This window comes from Plecotus auritus, assembly GCF_963455305.1.
Source record: "Plecotus auritus genome assembly, chromosome: 2".
NCBI lineage: Eukaryota > Metazoa > Chordata > Mammalia > Chiroptera > Vespertilionidae > Plecotus > Plecotus auritus.
Window position 1 is genome coordinate 23952192 of NC_137771.1, and position 25102 is coordinate 23977293.

A 25102-nucleotide genomic window follows, 5' to 3' on the forward strand; every position below is an offset into this window, starting at 1 on the left:
CAGAAACACACACACACAACAAGCAGACTCAGGGCGCCTGCCTGTCCCCAGCTCACAACTCCTGGGCTCCTAGGTCTGAACAGCATTTCTCCATCCAGGGACTCCTGGGGCCACTGTGTCTCCAGCCCCAAGACAGACACATTGGGGAGGCTGTTATGGGGCCCTGGGCCCCCAGTCCCTCTGGGCTGGCAGTGGCCCCCCTCACCCCTGCAAAGTCTGCCGGGGGCTGGGGGAGGCGCTGAGCCTCGGGCAGGGACATTCCCCAGAAACTGTCTCCTGTTGGGGGAGGTGCTGCCAAGACACCTAGAATAGGAGGGACGCGGGGACAGAAGCAGAAAGACCAGAAACGGAGAGGTGGCCAGCTGACCAGCCAAGGCAGAGTGAGGGGAGGGGAGGGCTGAGGGGCTCCCTGCCCACTGGAGGACGCTCTAAGGCCCCTCACGCCACCTCTCTCCTCCACCTGGCCAAGGAGGCTTTGTCACTCTCAGTTCTCAGGGGGGAAGAGGCCTGGAGGCGAGGTGACATGCTCAAAGTCGCATCGTCAGGGAGCCCACCGGGTCGTCTGATGGTGGAGCCCCGCTTCTGGGAGAAGGAGGGAGGAGGGGCCGTATCTGGGATTCTGCCTGGGCAACTCCGAGGGGAAGGGGCGCAGGGAACTGGGTGGGCTCCCTCATCCTGTCCCCATGCAGATCCAGTCCCCACCCAGTGCCCACGGAGGCGCCAGCCCAGCAGTCCGGACAGCCTCGGGGAAGCATGGGCTGGGTCTTACCCTGGGAGCCCCCCAAGACCCGGCAGCCGCACCAGCCTCCTCTCCTTTACCTGCAGGGGGCCGCCAGGCGCCGCTCCGGACCCTGGAGGGCAGCCCAGGGCGCGCGGGCTCCGCGGAAGGGGCGTCGTCGGGGTCCGCGCCAGCGGGGCTCCGCGTCGCTCTGCCGGCCGCCCTTGCGGCTGCCGGAGTGGGCGGGCGGGCGGTGGGGGGGTGGGGGAGGCCGGGGCGGCGGGAGGGGCGCGGCGGGGCGGGGCCTCCACCCTCCTCTTTCCACAGCCACGGCCAAGGCCCGCGCCCCGCCTGGCCCTCGCACCCAGCGGGCCTCGACGTCAGCCTCCCTCCCGGAGACCCATTCTGAGACATCCCCACAGCCACACACCCCAGGCAGCTTGTCCCCCAGTCACCCTCACGCACCCTGTGCCCACGGGCCCCATGCCCTCAAGAACTAGGAGGACACAGACGGGCGCTGAGGAGGGCGTGGGGTTTTCAGTGCCGGGGAGGGGCAGCCCCGGGGTTGTGGCCCACCAGTGAGCAGTCACAGCAGGCTCCCTGCAAATGGTGACCTGGGCTGAGGGAGGAGGACTTCCTGGGGAAAGGGAGGAGGGTGGTCATGATGGCACGTTGGGGTTTAGGGAGGTGAGCCTGTGCTCAGGCCGGCAGGGGCTGGAGGCTGCATGATCTGTAGGCCATGTGAAGCTGTTAGGCTTCACCTTCAGGAAAATGGGAGCCACAGAAGACTCCGTAGCAGCTCAGCTTTAGAAAGAGACCCGGATCAGCCAGCATGGCTCAGTGGTTAAGCATCAACCTATGAACCAGGAGGTCACAGTTCGATTCCCAGTCAGGGCACATGCCAGGGTTTGGGGCTCCATCCCCAGTAGGGGGTGTGCAGGAGGCAGCCAATCCATGATTCTGTCTCCTCATGGATGTTTCTATCTCTCTCTCCCTCTCCCTCTCTGAAGTTAATAAAAATATATCTAATAAAAAAAAAAAAAGAAAAGAAAGAGCCCCCTGACTTCTGTGTGGGAGAAGATGGGGGCTGCTGGAATAATCCTGACTGGTCCAGGGAAGTGGGGCCAGAGGGAGGGGTCAAGTGTGAGAGGAGTTAAGGAGGTGGAATGGGCAGGATCTGAATGTGGGGGTGAGGGACCTAGGAAAAGGGAGGTACGAGGACCGTGCCCAGGCTTCTGGTTGGCAGTGGGAAGGGCGGACCAGGAGGAGGGTGCTAGGATGCGTTGAGTTGGAGGTGCCTGTGGGACTTGCATGTAGCCACGAGGGAAGTGAGACTTCTGGGCTAGAGATAGGAATCCGTGCTGTAAGATGGTGACTGATGCCCTGGGGGCAATGCCAGGGAAGGAGTGCAGGGAGAAGAGGAAGCCCAGGCCGGGATGTGGGCACCACCAACATTCAAAGGAAGAGGGTCAGCAGAGCAGACCAAGAAGGTGCTGCTGGGGAGTGGGAGGAACCAGGAGACTAAAGACTCAAAAGACAGAGGCAGATGTTGCTAGGGCCAGGGAGGCCCCCAGGGTCAGGTGCCACAGAAGAGGTCCTTTGGGACCACAATTAGGAACTGGAGGCAGGGGCAGGAGCCAGAGGACCAGCCACAGGGATGGATGTGAGGCAGTGAGTGCAGTGGGGGAGTCTAGAGGCACTGAGGCCAGGAGAAGGGGGGTGGGAGGGGGTGGGTGTGTGCGCGCACGCCACACGTCCAGAAAAGGAGCAGGGAAGGCCCAAGGCTGTTGTCTCTGGGTCTGGGCCTACCTCCATTGCCCTCTGAGGGCCTCCCACTTTGCTGTCCCCCTGCCAAGATACACACCAGTCCCACCACTCCTCAGCGGGGCCTCTCACCCTCGCCCACCTCCAGAGCCTGGGCCCACTCCTGCCCTGCCACTCAGACTGGGGGGATAGAAAGGGGTCTTGGGTCTGGTCTCTTGGCCTGAGCCAGCCCAGAGGGACTACAGGGAGCCAGACTGGGGCACTGCTTGAGGAAGGGGAGGGACCTGGCTGCCAGGTACTAAGAGGACACTGGCTGGGGTGGAGAGCCCGGCCCTCCCCAAACGCTGGTGTGAAAACCAGGCCCTGAAGGGGGTCAGGTGGGGGTTGACTGTTCAGGGAGGGCGGGACCTAAGGCCAGAGACAGAAGGTTGATAGTGTGGACTCCAGTTAGACGGCCCGGGCTCAAGTCCAAGAACCAAAACTGCATGCCCTTGAACAAGTTACCTACCGCTGGAGCCTCAGTTTCGCATCTGGAAAGCTCTCATAGGCTTGTTGTGAGGATTAAATCCATGAATCCACATAGAGCAATTAGCTCTGAGGCAAGTTGTTCTCAGGGAGGGGCGGGGAGCTCAGTGAAGGGGAGGTGATGAAACAATCAGGCAAGCGAGGGGTGCACTGTGCTGAGGAAGGGGCTCCCCTGGGCTCCGCACACACAGACACTCAAACATCCTCAGCCAGTCCCCCACGCACTCACCCTCAGTTCTCCTGACTCACTTCATAAATTTTCCTGAGGCCCCTGGCCTGATTCTAGGTGGTACACACCCTCCCCAGCCCTTCCCTTGTCTTTCCCCGGCCAATGCCCTGCGGGGGCCGAGGGCTCCAGCTCCTTCTCCTTTCAACCAGCCTAGGAGGCCTGACCCATTGTCCTGTGGCCCAGTGTTCACTAGACCCTTCAGGTGAGCCTCAGCTGCCCATCCTCCAGCAGAGGCTGAGACACATGCCCTGACGCTGCCGCAGCTGCCTCTGCGTAGCAAACCTCAAGGCAGGAAATGAGTGTCCTGGAGCCAGCCGTCTGTAGCCTCTCCCACCCAGGCTTACCCCTGGGCTAAGCCAGCCCAGACTCCAGTCAGGCTCCCCATCGCACGTGCCAGGGGCTTCTGCCTTTGGTCTGTCTCTGGTGGGGTCTGGATTTCAAGGGGTGGGATTTGTCTGTGGTTACCTGCTGTGTGGCCCTGGACAAGCTTCTGCATCTCTCTGGGCTTCAGTTCCCTCAGCCACAGGAATCAAAGACTGGCCAGAAAGGATTTAAGGACGGTTCAAGGCCTGAGCACAGGTATCCAATGGGGAGGGGGTTAAGCTGAACCAGATGAGGCATGTAACCTGTTCATGCAGCCCCTGGCCGAGCCGGCACTGGCACCTGCCTGGTGGTTCCGAGCATGAACTGAGGAGTCAAGCCGACCAGGGTTTGGATCCGAGTTCTGTCTCTCTGTGGGCAAGTGACTTCCTTTCTCCAAACCTCAAATTCCTCCTCTTTAAAAGGGGGATAATGACAGTCCTTAATGACAACAGCTGACCGCACAGGGCTCTTACTCAGGCACTAGTCGGAGCACTTTACGTAAATTAATTCATTTAACACTCACAACAACCCTTTGACATTGATATTATTATTGTCCTCCCTTTGCAGATGAGAAAAGTGAGCACAGACAGGTTAACTCACTCGCCCACGTCCACATAGCCAGCAAGTGGGTAAGCTGGGAATCTGGGAAGGCTGGCTCCCTTGTCATACCTCTTCCCACGGTGCTATCAGGCCTCTTAGAAGAGACAGCGGCCATAGCCGGGTCGGCTTGGTGGATAGAGCATCGGCCTGTGGACTTAAGGGTCCCAGGTTTGATTTCAGGCTTGATCCCTGGCCGTGGTCAGGGCATGTGTGGGAGGCAACCAATTGATGTGTCTTTCTCACATTAATGTTTCTCTCTTCTGTCTCTCCCCTCCTGTCCACTCTAAAAAAAAAAAGAGAGAGAGAGAGAGAGAAAATATCCTCAGATGAGGATTAACAACAACAACTACAGAGACAGTGAATAGAAAGGGCTTAACACAAGACTGGCACATAGGAACGACTAAATAATTGTTATCACTGTTACCACAATCCTCCCATTCCTTCTCAATTTCTACCTTTGAAGTTTCTTTTTGTTGTTGTTGTTTTATTGATTTGAGAAAGAGGTGTGTGTGGAAGAGAGAGAGAGAGAGAGAGAGAGAGAGAGAGAGAGAGGAAGATTGATTTGTTGTTCCACTTATTGATTTGTTGTTCCAACATTTATTGGTTGATTCTTTTATGTGCCCTGACTGGAGATTGAACCCACAACCTTGGTGTATTGGGATAACACTCTAACTAACTGAGCTACCTGGCTTTCAACTTCTATCTTGATCTATAGAAATAGAACTCTGGGCTCCAACCACCCTACCCTGGGTTGGAGCCTGGGGAGGGCCTGGATGGAACCTTCCTCTTGCCACCCTTCACCTGTCTAGCAAGCTGAGGGGAGGGAGGGGTGTTTGCACATGTGTGTGGCCAGGGGTGTGCAAACCCTTGGGAGACGGTGCTGATAAATTCCTGCTCCACCAGGGCCTTGCTAATACCGCACCCTCCATCCCCACCCCTGACTGCCCACATCTGCTAGAGGACCAGATTCCTGGTTCAAGTCCTGGGAAGTCCTACCCTCCAGCTAGCCCTCCTTCCTTCTTTATAGTCACCAGAGGCCTCACTTACAGGACCAGAGAAATGAAGACTACCTCCTGCAGCCCCCGCTCCCCTCACATCCACCCCAGGGGATCGCTCAGCCCCATCCTCAAAAATCCCAGAAATGCAGTAGAAATTAAAGTTACCTTAAATAGTCTAATCTTATAACAACTTTTCTTCAATCAGCATCTAAATGTGACCACATGTGCCCAGACCACCCAGCAGCCTGGCTGGTGGTTTGGGGGGTGGTAGAGGCCTCGCTGGGGGAGTGGTCTGCGGGTCATGGGGTCCCTCCCTCTGCTTTCTCCTGACCTGTCCACGCTGAGCAGTCCTTCCCCTTCCTCACCTTTCCCAGGCAGCCAGGAAGCATGGCAGGCCAGGGTGGAGTCTCATCCTCCTCCTACACAGCTGGCGGAGGGCTGGTGGGGCTCCGCTGCAGGGAGATGCCAGGCCGCGCCATGGGCGGGTAGCCTGTGTAGCCACACAAAGCTCCATACTCAGAGGGCTCGGTTTAATACTCCGCTGGGTCAACTTGAAATTTGTAATAATTCCTTTCATAGTAATTTTTGAACAAAGAGGCTCTGCATTTCCATTTTGCCTGGAGCCCCATAAATTATGTAGCTGGTCCCGGTGGAGGCCCACATTGCCCACATACCCCTCCCTCTCTGGGCCCCTCGCACTCCATTCTCACACTCAATAAAAACTAAGGGGGGGCCTACTTTGTGCTGAAAAGTAGTGGTAGGTAGTTGGGGATACGGTGATGAACAACGCAGACAAGGCCCTGATTTCACAAAATTGCCACCTGCACACACTCAGACACTCATATATTCACAGTTTTACAAGACAGCTCCCCTAATAATAGTCATAGTCATCATAACGACCAGTTAAGGAACACTCAGCCCATGCCAGGAAATATACATACTTCATCTTGTTTCATCCTCACAACAGACAGCCAGGTAGACATTATGATCCCCATTTTCCAGATGGAAAAACTGAGGCTCTGAGTTCAAATCCTTTTTCCAGGGTCACATAACCAACAAGCAGCAGAACAAGGACCTGCCCTGGTCTCTCATTTTCAACTTCTTCTCTCCTCCCCCACCACACACACATTGCGTTCAGTGGCTTCCCCAAGGACTGAAGCTGCCAGCATCTCCATGTCCCCGGCCCCCAGCACAGGGCTACATTTTTTATTAAATGAAAGAATTCAGACACAGACGTACTTCCCAAGAAACATAAGGAAAGAGACACACACTGAAACACAAAAAATAAGTCTGTAACACATAGTGTACTGGATGAGAGGTGTTCTGGACTATTTGGATTCAAGTCCTGACTCTACTATGTATTAGGGGTGTTTCTGTTTTCTTATCTGCAGAATGAGAACAGTGACAGGGTTGTTGTGAATACTATGGGAAATGCAGGTGAAGTGCTTAGACTTCATTGGCACAGTCACTCTTCCATAAATGTTAGCTGTTGCCATGAATAGCATTTGTGCGCACTCATGGGTTCTCAAGCTCATCACTCCATCTTCCCAGCCCCCTCCTAGCTTAGCTCAGTCCTAGATACCCTCATGGCTGGCAGTCCAGGCCCCAGAGCCAGGAGGGCAGGGCAGCTGCTTCTCCCGGCATCCTTCATCCTCCAGGGCTTTACCTGGACCCGCTCATGTGTGTGGAGGGGCAGCAGGGGGGCCTGGGCTGCTGATGCTCCTCACCAGCTCTGGGTCTATCAGAGAAGGCTTCCTGGAGGAGGCCTCCACCAAGCCAGTTGAGCCAGGCTTAGCAGGAGGGTGTTGCCCTGTTCCTTGGCTCCCTCCACTGTTCCTCACAACACCCACCCCCCAACCGCTGCGGCAGCGCCCTCTCTCCACCCCCTTCCCCACAGTAGAAACTTTCCTCTCCTCCTGCCAGAAGCGTAAATTGCCCCCAGGAATGCACTGCATCCCACAGCTCCCCTGGCAGTGGCCGGCTACAGTCCTGGGGTCAGGCCTGGCCCTACATCAAAGGCTGGGGATCCATCACAGCGAGGCTCCTCGCCTGCTGCCACCCTCCCCCGCCTCCCACCGGCCCTCTGGCTTCCAGGGAACAGCACATGGTAGCACTTAAGCTCTGGGAGAACAGGGAGGATGCTTTTCCTGCACCCCCCCGCCCCACCATCCACAATGAACTACTTGTTAGGAGACTATTTTAATTTTACTTAATGCAATTTCTGCTCCTGGGCCTCTGTTGCCACCTCCTTCTCAGACCTGGATGCCCAGTACAAATGTAAGGAGGCCAATCCACCAGGGAAAGGCATAACCCGCGTATGGAAATATCACTGGTGGGAGCCCGGGGCAGAAACAGGACTCTCTTACATCAGGGGAACCAGGCTGGTGCTCTGGTCTCCACTCAGGAGGTAAGGGGGTCAGTTAGGGGAGGGCTCGGAGCTAGCTTGTGCAACTCAGCAGTCAGCATGAGAGTTTGGGGTGTGTATGGGAGCCACAGACTTCTTTCCAATGCCCTGGGCGTAGTAGGCAAGCCCTCAGCCTGGCAACCCTCTGAGCTTTGTATTCAGGTCCAGCAGGCATGACTGAAGGAAGGGGGCACTTCCTGGCTCAGACCAGCTTCTGAGATTTGCTCCATCAGGTGCATCTTCTAGCAAATTCTGAAAACCAGGGGTCCAATGGTCACTTTCTGGTACAGTAAGTGGTGATCTGGAGACCCCTGGTGGCCAAAGGCTACAGAACAAGGCCTTTCCTTAGAGGTCTGCCCAGCAGGACCCCTCCAGTCCCAGAACGCCACTGTGACCAGGCTCTTCCGGAACCCTCCTTAGTCAATCCTCCCATGTGGCCTGACACACCTGCCCCATCTTGCATGCCAGGACATCGAGGGGAATGGGAATCGCCCAGCCTGGGGACAGGGGAGGTCCCAGCCTCACGTCACAGCAGAGCACAGGGATATGTAATCTACACTGGTTAACTCTGGGTGGGGGGACCAGCAGTATGTCTGGCTCATCTGGGAAAGATAACGAGCTGATGTTCCGAATAGCTCTTTCCTTTCCCTTACACAACTGCACATCAGGGGCTGGAGCTGGGAAAGGGACTAAGGGACTTTGTTTCCACAGCTTGCAGACCCTGTAATGTTGCCCAAGATTAACTCTGGGAAAGGAAATATCCAAAACCTCACGCCATATAAACGGCTGCTGGAAAGTAGGTTGTGGTACTGGGAGGGGAGGAAGGGGGAGGAAGGGCAAGGGCCCCCCTGGAGAGGGGCAAGGGTGGTGCAGCTCACTTTTCTTGGTAGGGTCTGAACACCACACAACGCTTTCCATGTCTGGGTCCCAGCCTTCATTTCCTTCCCCGCTCCTTCACTCACTCAAAACCTAGTGCAACTGGTCCCAGCCTTATACTGCATCCTAAGAATACAGATGGCCAAAATGAGGTGCCTGCCCTGGGCCCCAAATTGTACCTGGAGGGGCAAGTACAGACTTAGAGAAGGATGGGATCCCAGAGAGAACATGAGCCCCCCTATACTTGGAAACACAAAAGTGACCTTTCCTCCTCTTGGCCCGGTGGCTCAGTCAGTTGGAGCATCATCCCATCTACCAAAAGGTTGTGGATTCAATTCCTGGTCAAGGCACATACCTAGGTTGTGGGTTTGACCCCCAGTCAGGGTGCATACAGGAGGCAGCCAGTAGATGTTTCTCTCTCTCCCTTTCTCTCTATAAAATCAATGGAAACATATCCTTAGGCGAAGATTTAAAAAAAAAAAGTGAGCCCAGTCGGTGTGGATCAGTGGTTGAGCGTTGACCTATGAACCAGGATATCACGGTTTGATTCCCAGTCTGGGCACATGCCTGGGTTGTGGGCTCCATCCCCAGTAGGGGGCATGCGGGAGGCGCCAATCAATGATTCTAATTGATGTGTTTTTTTTCTCTCTCCCTTTCCCTTCCTCTTGAAAGCAATTTTTTAAATTTATAAAATAGCCCTAGCTGGTTTGGCTCAATGGATAGAGTAAAGGCCTATGGACTGAAGGGTCCCTGTTCAATTCTGGCCAAGGGCTCATGCCCATGTTGTGGGCTCGATCACCAGTAGGGGGCGTGCAGGAGGCAGCCGATCAATGATTCTCTCTCATCATTGATGTTTCTCTCTCTCTCTCCTTCGCCCTTCCTCTCTGAAATCAATAAAAAATAAAATATAAAAAAATTTTAAAAGTGAGCTGGAAGAGGCAGGTCATGTGCAAACTGCCTCTCTTCCTGCTGTCCCAGAACCCTGGTCCTAACCTACAACCAAGACACTCTTCAAGCACAATGCATCATTACCACTCCTCATCTCAGGCCTGTCTACTAACCTTGGGGAAGGCCCAGGGGCCCCATTCCCCATCCCCCAACAACCTGAGTATCTGACCCTTGAGGGCCTAGATATCACCAAGAAAAGTGCTACCAAACAAGGCCTGACAACTCTGATGCCCCCAAGCCCTTTGAAAGCTATCCTAGGCTCTGTAAGGCTAGGAGAGGAAGCCACAGGCCTGCTCTCCTCCTCCCTCGCTGCTGTCATTAAGAACATGGGTTTTGGAGTTTGGCAGGGGCTTTGGACCCTATCATCCCCACTTACTAGCTGAATGACCTTGAGCAACTTGTGGCCTCCCCTCTACAAATGGAATTCCTGTGAATCAGATAATGAAGAGTTCAGTAAAGTCTGACACATGGAAAGCACACAATAAATGGTACCCAACACCAGGGTTTACATGGTCTTTTTAAGCCAAAACCCTGAATTGGTGGCCAAGAGCCCAGGGTATGCCTGGGATAACGGTCTGCTTCTGTATTTTACTACAGAGTAGTAAAAACGACTCTGAAGGGGCCTGGTTTGCTCCCACGTTTCCCAGGCTCTCTGGTCTATCAGGACCAGATAAAATCAAGGCAGGGCCCAGGAACTCAGCTGGTCTCCTCACCCACTGTAACAAAATTCCCAGGGCTGAGCAGAAAGAAAACAGGACAGGATTGGGACTTCACTCAAGAATGTGTCTTTATTGAAGAATTTGTAAGAAAAAAGGATGAACCCTCTGTAAAAAGAGGAGATGTTGCCTCCAAACAGCAGGGAGGAATGAGACCTGGGTGGCTTCCCAGAAGTCAGTGTTTCCAGCACGACGGGCTCCCCTCTCCTGGCAGCACTAGACGTGTCACACTACCGCTAGCAACTCCCACCCACCCTCCCCGCCTCTCCTCCCGCCCCACAACCCTGGGCCCCCCACAGCCAGGTACCAATGGCTTTCTGAAGGCCCAGGGACAGATGTGCCAGGCTTGCCTCTTACTGGGTCAAAGTGGGTTTTGCTTCGGAAATTCAAACAGGAATGTAAAATGGTTGAGCTCTTTCTAGTCCAACTAAGGATGACTACCTCCGTCCCCTTTGAAGGGAAAGGGAGCAAAGGCTTTCCCTCCTGAATGTACACACTTGTGGGGAAAATGGACTAAATCACAGTCTAGCATGGAGAATGGAAACAGGTGAGAAGAACATATAACGTCCGTGTTGAAGAGTCACTGAGCTCTAGAGGGCAAAGGGAGCACTGAGGCTTTCGGATTCCAGCCAGTGCTCCTGCTGGCAGCCCTGAAGTCCTGGGGACGGTCATTCCTCGCCAACTGGGAGATTATCCTCAATCCGCCTGATGAACCTCATCCGGATTTCTGTCACGCCGTCTCCTTTCAGGGTGTCCTGGACAAACTTGGCCTCCACAGCCATCTGGACCTGGGGGACAGTGGGAAAATGAAGGGTGACTGCCTAAGCACGGCCTCTGGGGAGCCTCTGGGGATAGGGCTATATAATTGGCTCATCCACAGCAGCCAAAATAGGGGGCTGGTTTCCACAGGACAAGACTGTCAATTCCAATGTTCTCCTGTAGAAGGCAGTGACCCCGACCCATAAGGAGAGACTTAGCAAAGAACATGCCTGAGTGAGACTGTCACCAAATAAGCTAATCTGGGAATGGATGTTCTGGGCTTTGGTGCTGACAGCACCGTCTCAGTCTAGCAGGGAGGATCACCATGTAGAGACATCCAGCGCGCATCCTATACTCAGCAGCATCACCATCTCAGGCAGCGAAGTGCCAGGTGAGCCAAAGGCCTTTCTTCTCTCTCTCTCCCTCTTATTCATTCAAGCATTTATCAAGCCCCTATCACATTTCAGGTGTCCCAGAAGGTAAAGAGCTGTACTCACCATCTCCAAAGCTCCCCGCAACACCCCACACAAGAGGTTGGAATAAATAAGGGATGAGTGATTATCAGGAAGTTCTACAAAGTCCACCAAGGGGTTATTTTCCAAAATGAGGGAGAATTCGTCACCAGCTGGGCTCCAATTGGTGATGCTTGGAGTGATGCCCAAGTACATCTTGAACGCCACCTGTCAGGGAACACACAAGAGCACCATAGGAAGAGCGGTAGGAACTGTACATAGGAAGCTGATGGGCTGGCAAAGGGGAACTAAGTGACTCAGGAACAAAACTGTGGCTCTGCAAGACATTGAAGCTTTAGGCATTCAGGGCCAAAAAAAGGCATCTGTGCACAATTCCATACTCCTCTCTTTCAAGGTATCATATAACCAGGCAACAACTTGCTATCCACCTGCACTTTGTAGCGGAAGGAAGCACTGACCTTCTGATTAGGATGCCTGCCCTGAACCAGCATCTGAGTGTATAGAGGCCCCAACCCACCTCCCTGTCCTCTGTGTGTCTGAGCCCTTCTTTTTGAATGGGAATACAGGTCACTGGGGCAGAATTACTCTGAAGACAGCCTGCCCTCTATCTACCCTCCTAATTCCAAACCCTCACGAAACTCGCCAGTCAACCCTCTTGGATTTGGGCAAGATAACGGACACTACAATTCTATAGGTGTTTTATCGTTTATTACTAATCCTACTAGAGGCCTGGGTCCGGCCAGCATTGGGGCCAGCCGGCAGGAGGTTGGCCGGCCGCCCCTGATGTGTGTGTGGGGGGTGCAATTGGGGGCAGTGCCAGCTCAAGGGAGGGGCTGATCTGGCCGCTGCAGTGCACCTCATAGTGACCAGTCGTTCCAGTTGCTCTGTCGTTCAGGTCACTTGGCTTTTATATATAGAGATATTATGTGACACTAACATTATTAATAGCAAACATTTACTATACCTACACTACATTAAGTGCATTCATTTTACCTGAATGCTCATATTCATTTTTTCATTTACTCCTTACAACAACCCTGTGAGGAAGCTCTTATTTTCTTCATTTTAAAGATGAGGTAACTGGCAATTAAAGAGGTTAAAGTAACTTACCTAAGAACTAATAAATATTGGAGCCAGAATATGAAGCCAGTTGTGTCTATATTCTTTTATATATATATATATATATATATATATTTTTTATTGATTTCAGAGAGGAAGGGAAAGGGAGAGAGACAGAAACATCAATGATGAGAATAACTGATCAGCTGCCTCCTACACACCCCCTGGGCATCTGCCCTGACCGGAATCAAACTTTTGACCTCCTGGCTCATAGGTTGATGCTCAAACCTTGAGCCACACCAGCCAGGCCAGGTGTGTCTGTATTTTTAACTGCCATGCTACTCTGCTACATCTTCACAGTTGAGACCTGGCTCTGATTTCATTGGGGCTTTAATACACAGGGATCACCCCAACTACTCTTCCCTTTTCATAATCTGTGCTATTCCCAAACCATCAGGAGGGCTTCTTTGGCCCAAACAGCTGCCTAACTAGTCTTTTGGAATGCTAAGGGTCTCTCTAAGGGAGACAGAGAGAGTAGACAACCCTTCCACCCAGGATAATGACCTTGGCGATGACATCTGCAGTTTCCCGAAAGTCATGGCACTTCCCCACATTTGACCGTGCCAAGAAATCTTCAATCAGTCGAACTCCAATGTTATAGCCCCTGGGAAGGAAATGAGAGAACAGACTGTATTACAGAATCTGAGTGTTTTATATCCTATATAATAAAAGGCTAATATGCAAATTTTCCCCTTGGGAGTTTGACCAACCGGGTGTTCAACCGCTCACTATGATGTGTGCTGACCACCAGCGGGTGGTGCAGAATGAAGGAAGGCCCCAGCCGGCAGCCGGCCCCTGGCAGCTGGCAGCCAGGGGAAGAAAGGCCCTGGCTGGCAGCCAGAAGGCCCTGATTGGCCCTGATCGCTGGTCAGGCCTAGGGACCCTACCTGTGCATGAATTTCGTGCACTGGGCCTCTAGTCTGTATATAAGGCTGTTGGTGGTAAAAGAAAAATGGAGGTAATTCCAAAACATCCCAATAAATGAGCTCAGTGGAAACCAAAACGTTGGTTATAAGAGGACGACCCTGTTCTTAACTCCAAAGGACCAGGTAGGTTCATGTTCTAGGGAGCCCCATTCTTGCTGCTCCCACAGAGGAGCGCACTCACATTTTGTCCAGCTGTTTATTCACATCTTCATCATTTTCATAGTCCTTGCATAGTTGGGTGACCAGAGCCCCATACGTCAGGGTGAAGAGCTCAGAGCTCTAAAAGAGATTCAAAACGCAGTCAGGACACACAAAAGAGAAAGTTTGGTGAGAGTCTGGACTGGCCTCAACTGTCAGGATTCAAAGGAAGGTCACTGTGTCTGGTGGGAGGAAACACCCCCCCGCTATGGAGTGGTCAAGGAATCTGGCTCCCCAGAGTCAATGTGGCAGGGCTGCAGCCAAACCCACTACAAAACAGGCTGTAAAAGGCACTCATACACTGAGCAGTCACTTTCCAACACACCAAGGTAGGCTTCTGCAAATCCAGAACCCCACTACAGCTACCAAGCCTAAGCTCCAGTCACCAGAATCGGGTGTGGGAGCAGCAGTCATTCACTAGCTCCTGTGAGAGACAAGCCCAAAGCAGACATTTACAAATTACCCTCTGGGGGTTGGCAAGTGTTGACCAAGGGACTCCCCAGTCCCAAGGCCCCACCCAGGAACAGTAGAGGACCCAAGGGGCCCTCTCCATGGGGAAGGAAGGAAGTCTAAGATGAAGTCCATTGCATGATGATAACCCCTATACTAAGGCATGGGAAAAATCATGTTCCTTTTGACACATAGCTAGAATGTTTCCAGGAAAGGGGATAATTCTGAAAGGAATACATTCTGTTGTGTACCTGGACTGGTTTCTATTATAATCACAGTTAAAAATCACAGAAACTCTTTCTCAGATAAGGAATCCTGTCACCTTCCTACCAAGACACAGAGATGTGTACGGTAAAAAGAAATGCAACAGGGGAGGGGTCAACGGGGAGAGAGAGGAAGACATCTGTAACACTTTCAACAATAAAGATAAATTTCAAAATAAACAAATAGAGTACAAAACTAAAGACTAATAAAAGACAGAATAAAAGCAGCAAGTTGGGGGAAAGGCATTATCAGAGTTAAACAAAGAGAGATACATGTTAATAGTGTATTTGGACCAATGGATTCACACAGATACTGCCACTCAACCACTCCCTTCTGAAGGGAGGCTTGTCAAACTGGGAGCAGAGCATCGTTTTCTCTTTCAGTATTCTGGGGAATAAAGTCCAAGTCAAGTTAAGACCCAGGCTCTCAGGACCCAGTGCTCCTCACCTCGTCCCCATGGCAAGAATAATATATGAATGTCTTTTGCTTCCATACTGTATTCTATTTTTCATCACCTCATTTTCTACCCCACAATAACTCTGTAAAGCAGAAAGGGCAGGAATTAATCTCATTTTAGAGATGAGGAAACTGAGACTCAGAATGGTTAAGTAATTTTCCGAAGGACAAAGAGCTCATTATTGACAAAAGTAATTTTGGAGGACAAAAACCAAGAGTTTCTAAACCAATGTTCATTCTACACACTGTTCCCCAAAACTGCATTAATAACCCCCCTAAAACAAAACAAAACATTTAGCTGCACTAGGAAGTCAAAGAGAATCAGTTTCAGAATTAGGAAGTCCTTTGAACTCAACTAAAACAGCCAGATCAGGGTATGTCCAAGAGACCATTTACCAACTACGGCAATTTAAGAGAAGCTATTGAGGAGGAGAATGATTTTTATTTGTCAGGTTAAGGTTTGGCACTAGAATGACTTGGGCATGAATGGATGGAGACAATCCAGCAGTAACCAGTCCATAGAATTGGCATCGCCGCATTAAGTCAAGAGCGCTTTCCTTCCATTATTAATAAGCCTCAGCCCACCGTGATGCCAAGTAACAAGCATATCATGATGTTATCAAGCTCCTTATAGACGCAGCAGCCCCCAAGGTACTGATGAGAAAAATCAAGGTCCTAGACAGATCAGTGCACGGTCACAGAATCAATGTTCCTGGGATATGGGAATAGGATCCCTGACCCCGGCTCTCTGTACCCTTTGATTTGCAAGTCTGTCTCCATCTCCCATTGTGAACCAAGCCTATTTGGAATAGTGTGCAACATAAGTATATAACTTAAAGGTCTTCATACTTCAAAAATAGGAATGGGGCTGTGGTATAGAAAAGAATCATTCGCCCTAGCTAGTTTGGCTCAGTGGATAGAGCATCGGCCTGTGGACTGAAAGGTCCTAGGTTTGATTCTGGTCAAGGGCACGTACCTAGGTTGCAGGTTCATCCCTGGCCCTGGTCGGGGTGCCTGCAGGACGCGACTGATCAGTCTCTCTTTCTCTCTCCCCATCTCCTCCATCCCTTCCACGCTCTGAAATTCTGAGTGCTGCCATTAAAAAATTAATGGGAAAAATATCCTCGGGTGAAGATTAACAAAACAAAAAAGAAAACTGAGTCTTAGTTACTTAACCTGTCACCTATAAAATGGGGTTAATTTTTATAAATGTTAATGACCATTATTATTGAACATAATTAAAGCAATTGTAAAGTAGAAGTGTTGTAGAAGAGATTCATATTTCTGTTGGGAGGGAGAATGTGGTGCTTATGATCAGTGAAGAAATGGGACTGGTTGAATAGCTGACCTTTACGGTCCCATGGAATCTTTTGTTATAAGGGTTACAGGAATGAAAACCCAGGTCTTCAGACTCTGCAACCTCCCCTATATTTCTCTGACTTCCTCCCTAGTTCACCTTGTTCACTCCTTTCTTTTTAAAAAAAAAATTGTACTGCCCTAACCGGTTTGGCTCAGTGGATAGAGCGTCAGCCTGCGGACTGAAGGGTCCCAGGTTCGATTCCGGTCAAGGGCATGTACCTGGGTTGCGGGGAGTGTGCAAGAGGCAGCTGAATCTATGTTTCTCTCTCATCGATGTTTCTAACTCTCTATCCCTCTCCCTTCCTCTCTGTAAAAAATTAATAAAATATATTTTTAAAAAAATTGTACTGATTTTCAAAGAGAGAGGAAGGGAGAGGGAGAGAGAGAGACATTGATATGGTAGTGCAACCTCCTCGATTGGTTGCCTCCTACGCGCCCCCTACCAGAGTCTGCAACCTGGGCATATGCCCTGATTGGGAATCAAACTGGCAACCCTAAAGTGCACAGGACAGCCAGTGCCCAACCAACTGAGCCACACCAGCCAGGGCTGTTCACTCTCTCATCACACTAGTCTCCTACCTGTTTCTCAGACATAGCAAGCAGACTCTCACCTGAGGGCCTTTACACTTTCCTAGAATTTTTCACCAGGATATTATTTTTATGGCTTATCCTTACTTCTTCCTGTTCTTTATATATATATTTTATTGACTTCAGAGTGGAAGGGAGAGGGAGAGAGAGATAGAAACATCAATGTTTCTGGGAATTGAACCCACGACGCTTTGATGCACAAGACCACGCTCCAACCACTGAGCAACACTGGCCAGGGCTGAGATGCAGTCTTCTTATAGTTGAGCACTGTCTCATAAAAACTCATGTGATCCTGCCCTAACCTGTGCCTTGGTTGCAGGCACGTCCCAAGTAGGGGGTGTGCAGGAGGCAGCTGATTGATGTTTCTCTCTCATCGATGTTTCTAACTCTCCTCTCCCTTCCTCTCTGTAAAAAATCAATAAAATATATATTTTTAAAAACAACTCATGTGACGTTAATCCATTCCTTAATATCTCTGAATTTCAGTTTTTCCCATCTATACAATGACAACAATACTGTCTGCCTTTCAAGGTTACTGTAAGATTCCAACAAGATGCTTGTCGAGTGCCTGGGGCATAGTATGAACTCAAGTAGATATTATTTTTATTCTTAAACTGGTTCTCTGTGGTGTGGTGTCAGAGAGCACCCTGAATTAGGCTCAAAGAGGGAGATCCTGATCCACATAAAGAACTTTGTAGCAACCAATAAGGCAAGTAGAAAGAACATTGGGTTGTAGTCAGAAGACCTCCTTCTGGGTCTGAGCTTGCCACTTACTGGATGTGAGAGACATCAGGTCAGTCACTTCACGGAACCTCAATCTCCTCACACAGAAACAGTACCAGGAGAAACAGTATCATGCTCATCCCAGGGTTGCTGGGAGGATCTAATGAGATAACGGACTTAAATATGCTTTCTTTGCAGACCAACAAACCATAGGAGTGCTTTCACACTGGCACAGACAGTGTGATCTCCAAGTTCTTCTCCAAGTACCTCAGGTACAACCTGAGCAGAGTAAGCTAAGCCAAGCCCTACACTCAGGTGAGCTACTGCACTTGATAGTTTTCAGAAGGTTTTTTACTTAGCACCTCCAAAAAACACCAAATCTCCTGTAAGGGAGCTGATTTTTGGAGTTAATGCTAAAAGAGTCACACTTACTATTTTTGTCAATAGAAGTAATCTAGTGTGACTGCCCCCCGCAGCTGGAGAAGGAAGGTCAGTAACAGGACAGAGTCCACCTCTCTCTTCCTCTCCAGACTCCTGTCATGGAGATTCTGAGTGCTGCTGTTAAGTAGTAATTCACCTGAGCAGCTGGGGCTGGGTTACTAGCAACACAACACAAAAGAAGGGCTGGCCTGATTGTCCATGTGATTCAAGAACCAAACACTATGCAGACACATGAAGGCTAATATCCTATCTAATAAAAGAGTAATATGCAATTTGACCATCACTCCAACACACAAGATGGCTGCCCCCATGTGGCCAAAGATGGCTGCCCCCATGTGGACACAAGATGGCCATCCCCATGTGGACACAAGATGGCTGCCACAAGATGGCCAGCAGGGGAGGGCAGTTGGGAGGGACCAGGCCTGCAAGGGAGGGCAGTTGTGGGTGATCAAGCCAGCAGGGGAGGGCAGTTAGGGGTGACCAAGCCGGCAGAGGAGGGAAGTTGGGGGTGACCGGGCCTGCAGGGAAGGGCAGTTGGGGGGGACCAGGCTGGCAGAGGAGGGAAGTTGGGGGTGACTGGGCCTGCAGGGAAGGGCAGTTGGGGGTGACCGGGCCTGCAGGGGAGAGCAGTTAGAGGTGACCAGGCCTGCAGGGGAGGGCAGTAAGGGGCAATTGGGCTGGCAGGGGAGCAGTTAGGCATCAATCAGGCTGGCAGGGGAGTGGTTAGGGGGTGATCAGGCTGGCAGGCAGAAGCAGTTAGGGGCAATCAGGAAGGCAGGCAGGCGAGCAGTTGGGAGCCAGCAGTCCTGGATTGTGAGAGGGATGTTCGACTGCCCTATCAGGATCGGGCCTAAACGGGCAGTTGGACATCCCTTAAGGGGTCCCAGATTGGAGAGGGTGCAGGCTGGGGTGAGGGACACACACTGCCGTGCACAAATTTCGTGCACCGGGCCTCTAGTCTTTACTAATAAAAATGCTAGCTGACATTTACTGAGTGTCAACTATTTTCTTCTTTTTAAAAAAAGATTTTTGTTATTATTATTATTTTTTTAGAAAGAGAGAGAAGGAGGGAGCGGGAGATAGAGAAACATTGATGTGAGAGTGAAACATGGGTCGGCTACCTCCTGCATGCCCCGACCAGGGATCAAGCCTGCAACCTGGGCATGTGCCCTGACTCGGAATTGAACCATCCTGGGACATCGCTTTGCATGCATTATCTACCTCAATTAATACTCAGAACATCCTTATGATATAGATACTATTATTACCTTTTTAAATTTATTTTGAAGCTGGTGAAACTGATGTTTAGGACAATGAATAAACTTGCCCAAGGTCACACAAGCAAGCAGGAAAGTCAGGACTCAATCCTGGACAGTACTATACTCCCATGTTGGTATTTTTCCGACTCTCTCATAGATTATGTGCCTGTCGAATTAAGGACTAGGACTTCATCTCTGCATTTCCCCCAACACCTAGCACAGGCTTTCCATAAAGTTGGGACTCAAGAAAAGTTTGCCGGACAAATGGCTGTTTCTGTTTGCACAAACTAAAAGCAGAGATCTAGTTACTTGGGCATATTAAACCTTGAAGTCTTGAAAGGTCTTAGTGGGAACACAGCAATTAGAAGACTGCTGATTACAGAAGATTGGGCTGACTGGGAAGACCTTGCTGGAGGTGGGGACTCCCCAAGCAGAGAGGAAAGGAGCATGTGAAAGCCAGGTGGCTACAAAGAGGATCATATGACAAGCCCCAAGTAGGTACCAGTAGGAACTGAATGAGAGGACACACCAAACCAGGGGTGGGCAAAGGGTCCCAGGTTCGATTCCGGTCAAGGCCATGTACCTTGGTTGCGGGCACATCCCCAGTAGGAGGTGTGCAAGAGGCAGCTGATCGATGTTTCTCTCTCATCGATGTTTCTAACTCTCTCTCCCTCTCCCTTCCTCTCTGTAAAAAAATCAATAAAATATATTAAAAAAAAAAAAAAAAGAATGGAGCAGTGAACAAAAATTCCTACTCTCATGGAGTTTATACTCTCATGGGGGAGACTGAAAATATACAACTAAATATATAATTTATAATGAAACATTTAAAACAAAATAGTGCTATGAAGAAAAACAGCAGAGTAACAGAATAGAGAACTAATCATGCGATCAGGGAAAGCCTCTCTGAGGAGGTGACATTTGAATAATTGTGCATGAAGCGAGTTCCAAGCAGCAACAGCTGTTGCAAAAGCTTTGAGGCAGGAGTGTGCTGTAGCCCCTCCATAATTCCCTCCCTTCAAAAAAGCTGAGTGAATATTGGGGTTGGAAGTAAAGACTGCAAGTTTCTACTGAACTCATATTAAAGATTTCAATATTGATTTCAGGTTCAAAAAAAAAAAAGTACAGCCCTAGTTTGGCTCAGTGGATAGTGTCAGCCTGTGCACTAAAGGGTCCCAGGTTTGATTCCAGTGTGCAGGAATCCAAGGGGGTGTGCAGGAGGCAACCAATCAATAATTCTCTCTCGCCGAAACCGGTTTGGCTCAGTGGATAGAGCGTCGGCCTGCGGACTGAAAGGTCCCGGGTTCGATTCCGGTCAAGGGCATGTACCTTGGTTGCGGGCACATCCTCAGTGGGAGGTGTGCAGGAGGCAGCTGATCGATGTTTCTCTCTCATTGATGTTTCTAGCTCTCTATCCCTCTCCCTTCCTCTCTGTGAAATATCAATAAAATATATTTTAAAAAAAAATAATAATAATAATTCTCTCTCATCATTGATGTTTCTCCCCTCCTTCCCCTCCTCTCTGAAATCAATAAAAATATATATTTTTTAAAAGTACAAAATTGCCGAAACCGGTTTGGCTCAGTGGATAGAGCGTCGGCCTGCGGACTGAAAGGTCCCGGGTTCGATGCCGGTCGGGGGCATGTACCTTGGTTGCCGGCACATCCCCAGTGGGAGGTGTGCAGGAGGCAGCTGATCGATGTTTCTGACTCTCTATCCCTCTCCCTTCCTCTCTGTGAAATATCAATAAAATACATTTAAAAAAAAAAAAGTACAAAATAAATGCAAGTTATGAAAACTAAGCAGGAAGACCTCTCATATCTTAAGGAGGAGGAAACATTTACCATGCCCCATGCAATTTACACTGAAATCTAACTTAATCCTAGGTGGGCATTTTATACATAAGGAAACTGAGGATCAATTGAGGAAGACAGAATTCCAACCAATGCTCATGCTTTTCTCCCTACATGACAATTCCCTAGTAAAACATTCTCTTTTTCTTCTTTATTTAAACTACTGATATTTCCTCCAAAACAGGAATTCTTAACCTGTAATCCACGGAGTATCTTCAAATGTAACTAAATATCTGTGTATATGTTCTTCTATTTAATATTTCTGGGGAGAAGATCCATGATAGGTATCATCAGCTTCTCAAAAGGGGTCTGATGGAGAAAAAAAGTTAAGTCCTCCTCAGGAGTAATAGGGTCTCCTGCAGCAAGCACATTGGAAGGTGTGAGGGAAGTTTAATCATCCCCTCTAGAGCTAAAGGTCAACAAAAGGCCCCTGACCTGCCCATCATGCAACCTTGAATACTCAGTTTTTAAGTTGGAAAACAAAGAAAGGCAGCATGGGGAACTGGAGGAAGTAAGAATATGCCAAAGAAAAGAAACACTTGTCAAGAAGTCCCCTAACTTTGGAGAAAAATGTTACCTACCTTACTTTCCAGGCCCAGACCCCATCCACAGGCAAACTTCATGGGACTCTATGGTGTCCCACTATTCCCAGGACAAGAAGAGAACCTCCGCCTGCCAGAGGGACACCACTTACCGCCTTCTCTTACTCCACGGAACAGAAAGCTCCTTTCTGACAAAAGCGGTATCTGAGCATCTCTTACAACGCCAAGGCCAGTGTGAGAGAGCATGGCCTAGAAGTCTGAAGCATTAGCTTTGGAGTTAGAGAGACAGGGGTTCAAATCCTAATTCTTCCTAGCTGTAAATTTGGGCAAGTTAGGTAACCTCTCTGAGCTGTAAATGGCAATAACTGCATCCATCGGAGAGGATTATTTTGCGGATTAAGTGAGATAATACACGGAAAGTGGTTGGCCCAGGGCCTAACACAAAGAGTAATAGGTGCCCATGACTGTTATTACCGTCGCTGTTGTTGGCCTAGCACACAGTTGCTCTGCTGCACTCAGGCGGGGGGAGGGGTCTCTGAGCCACTCCAGCGGCCCTCCAACTGGCCCCAGGCCCGGGACGCCCCCGGAGGACTCTCCCCTCTCAGCCCACCAAGCAGTGCCTCCTTCCTCCAGCGGAACTACCTCCTCCCAGAGCTCAAAGGAGGACCCTTTCCCAATTGCGCTCCAAGCCAGACCCCTTCCCCAGAACGCCTCTATTCTGCCCCGCCCGCCGAAGTCACACGCTCCAAGTTACCATTTTCTTGCTCTCAGTGCCACGGTTCGCCTGCCTCGACATGGTGCCGGAAGCCCCAACCCACCTCGCCTCAGGCCCACTCAGCGACCCCTTCTAACAAGGTTCAACCCAACCACGGCCCCTCAGCCTTCCGGACTGACCAGCACAGACACACCGCGCCTGCGCGGCCTGCCGCGGGGCACCACGGGACTCGTGGTCCGGCCGACGAGGGTAACTGCCCCCTCCCTCCCATAAATGTCGGACTACAACACCCAACAGCCCCTCCGGCAGCACCGCCCCTTAGTTCAGCTGGACTACAACTCCCAGAGTGCTCCGCGCGCGGTTAATTTGCAGAGCTTGTCTTCCCCTGGGCTGCATACTGGCCACTGGGTGGCGTCCACACCTTACGGTAATTCTGTATCAACCACATACTTGCCCCCTCCTCCCCACACCCCAGCCCCCACTCAGATATGCTCCGCAAATTCCTCTCTCGCCGGGTTTGGTCTCTCGGAAAGTCCCTTTTTCCAACTAGCTTCTTATGCTGTTGATGCAATTCAGAGCTAGAAGATCCCAGGATGTCCCAAAAAACTAGCAATGGCTCACATGCAATTTCTCTCCTTCACTACAAAAATATTTAATGACCACCTACTATGTGTCAAACATTCTGCTTAGTGGCTTTCTCTTCAAACTGCCATCTGTCCCCAAACTCCAAACGCAGCCAGCATCTGCATCCTACCACCTGTACCTTGTGATGGACTATCTAGTGTATTCCATAAAGTTCAGGTCACATTCTTCTGGCTCCCTCCCTAGAACAACTGCCTGGCTTCCAGAAAAGATCACCAGTGTTGGTGGCAGCCAGTCTGGGTTATGATTCCAGTTTTGCCATTTTAGGCAAGTTACTGGATCTCTCTCAGTTGTTATGAAGATTGGTGAGCGGCATATACAGAGCACTGGGACTCAAGGTGTGTATTCCCTTTCTTCTCGCCATCTCAAAGAAAGAAAGGAAAGGAGAGAGAGAGAGAGAGAGAGAGAGAGAGAGAGAGAGAGAGAGAGAGAGAGAGAGGAAGGAAGGAAGGAAGGAAGGAAGGAAGGAAGGAAGGAAGGAAGGAAGAAAACAAAACAAAAAACAGCCCAAGAAACAGGTCCCAGAAACACCAGGGGAATGTGTTGGCCACACCCGCATCCATCACCAAGGGGAAGTCCTACTGTCCCTGACCAGAGCTCTTTGGTTTCAGCTCCAACAATTCCTCCCTGGCTGGTCAGTTCTGAGGGGCAGGGCTGGAGTTGCTGAGCACCCTCTCCTCACATAGGCCTGACTCTGCAGAAGCTGAATTCTAGCCCCTAACCCTCATCATAACAACCAGCCTGTCCAGACTTGAGCCAACCGGGCTGAGGAAGACTGGAGGGCTCAGCTGCTGAGGCTGAAAGCTAGTGCCCAGGATTCCCCTGGTCTCCCCTCAGGGCGCAGGCCAAATTATTATGATACCCTGCTCCCTGTGGCACAGACATTCTGGGGCCTCCTGAGAGGCAGTGCCACTCGACTCTCCCTCCTGTGTCGGTGCTTAGGGGAGAGGGCCAAGGGCTGAGGGTTCTGGGAAGGAACATGGGGGTTGGGGGTACGGAAAGCAGGGGTCAGCAATCCCCAGAGGCCAGCACAGCCAGAGAAGAGCATCCCGAATTCCCAGGAGAGAGGACAGCTGAGGTGAAAGCTGCAGTTGGCTGGCCTGCCTGTTGGTCTGGGCTCCTCCCTGCCGGCTGCCTTTGGCTGCCCACAGAAACCTGAGTCACAGTCACGGCCAGCCACCCGCCCCACCCCACCCAGCCTGCTGTCAAGCAGGGAGCTTCTGGAGAGACTGGAGGTGGAGCCTCTCCTTGTCTGTCTTTCAACCTCTGAGATTCTTCCTGTGAATCCTTTTATTTTATTTAGTGTGTGTGTGTGTGTGTGTGTGTGTGTGTGTGTGTGTGTGAGAGAGAGAGAGAGAGAGAGAGAGAGATTCCTCTTCTTGGCGTCTTTTTTTGGGGGGACTCTTCAAAAGTGTCATCAATCTTAAATTGAGGGTGGGGCAGGGTCCATCTCAGGCTGATCTATAGGGTCTCCTCCTGGTTTACATGAGAATTTAAAGGCTCCTTATACTAGTAAGCTCTGGCCGGGTAGCTCAGCTGGTTAGAGCATCATCCCCATACACTATGGTTGCAGTTCCACACCGCCCCCACCACCCCACCCTCCCCACCCCAGTCAGGGCATATATAAGAATCAACCAATGAATGCATAGATGAGTGGAACAACAAACTGATGTTTTTATCTCTTCCTCTTTCTCTCTCTAAAATTGATTTAAAAAATAAAACTTAATAAAGGCTCCTTAGCCACTCCAAGGGCTCTCACTGCCGCTTCCATCATTTTCCCAAATCCCAATTCCTCCTCACCACCCCTCAGGGCCAGGATTTAGCAACACTGGGCATCCCTCCCCACCCTCATATCCTTCTTTCTAGAAAAGAACATAGCAAGGACAACTTCCCATCACTAGCAAAGGCTTTAGACAAGGACCTCTTCCCAGAAACCCAAAGGGTTGAATCTATTTAGTCTTGGGTCTGAGTTTCTGCCCCTCCCATCCCTCTCTGTTCTTCTGCATCCCAAGAGCTGGAGAGAGGGAGGCCTATTGCAGCTGATATCACCAACATCCTTGAGGACATTCTCCACCCCCAGCGCCAGGGAGTGGGCCCTAGAGGCTGTGACTCCCCAGGAAAGCAGTCTGGGTTGGAGACCCCCTTCATGCAGTAGTACCTTGGGGGTGGGGTAGGAGAATCTGGTGTCTGTTCT

At 50.7% G+C, this 25102-nt stretch overlaps 1 protein-coding gene across 1 annotated transcript; it reads right to left on the reverse strand.

The window, feature by feature from the left end:
- Positions 1-10187: 10187 nt before the first annotated feature.
- On the reverse strand, positions 10188-22488 carry TRAPPC3 (trafficking protein particle complex subunit 3). Its single transcript, XM_080653300.1, has 5 exons — positions 22306-22488; positions 13600-13697; positions 12997-13096; positions 11398-11580; positions 10188-10929 (listed from the first exon to the last, which is right to left on the reverse strand). Exons 1-5 carry the CDS (start codon positions 22345-22347, stop codon positions 10810-10812), a joined length of 543 nt encoding a protein of 180 aa, XP_080509426.1. The 5' UTR covers positions 22348-22488; the 3' UTR covers positions 10188-10809.
- Between the last annotated feature and the right edge of the window lie 2614 nt (positions 22489-25102).

Bases quoted from the DNA above. Each gene is read 5' to 3' on its own strand.
- TRAPPC3 (XM_080653300.1), bottom strand. From the start codon at position 22,347: ATGTCGAGGCAGGCGAACCGTGGCACTGAGAGCAAGAAAATG. The intron at 13,698-22,305 runs GTAACTTGGAGC...AATCTCTTTTAG, and splicing joins GCACTGAGAGCAAGAAAATG to AGCTCTGAGCTCTTCACCCT. The intron at 11,581-12,996 runs GTCATTATCCTG...GTTCCCTGACAG, and splicing joins CTGCAGATGTCATCGCCAAG to GTGGCGTTCAAGATGTACTT.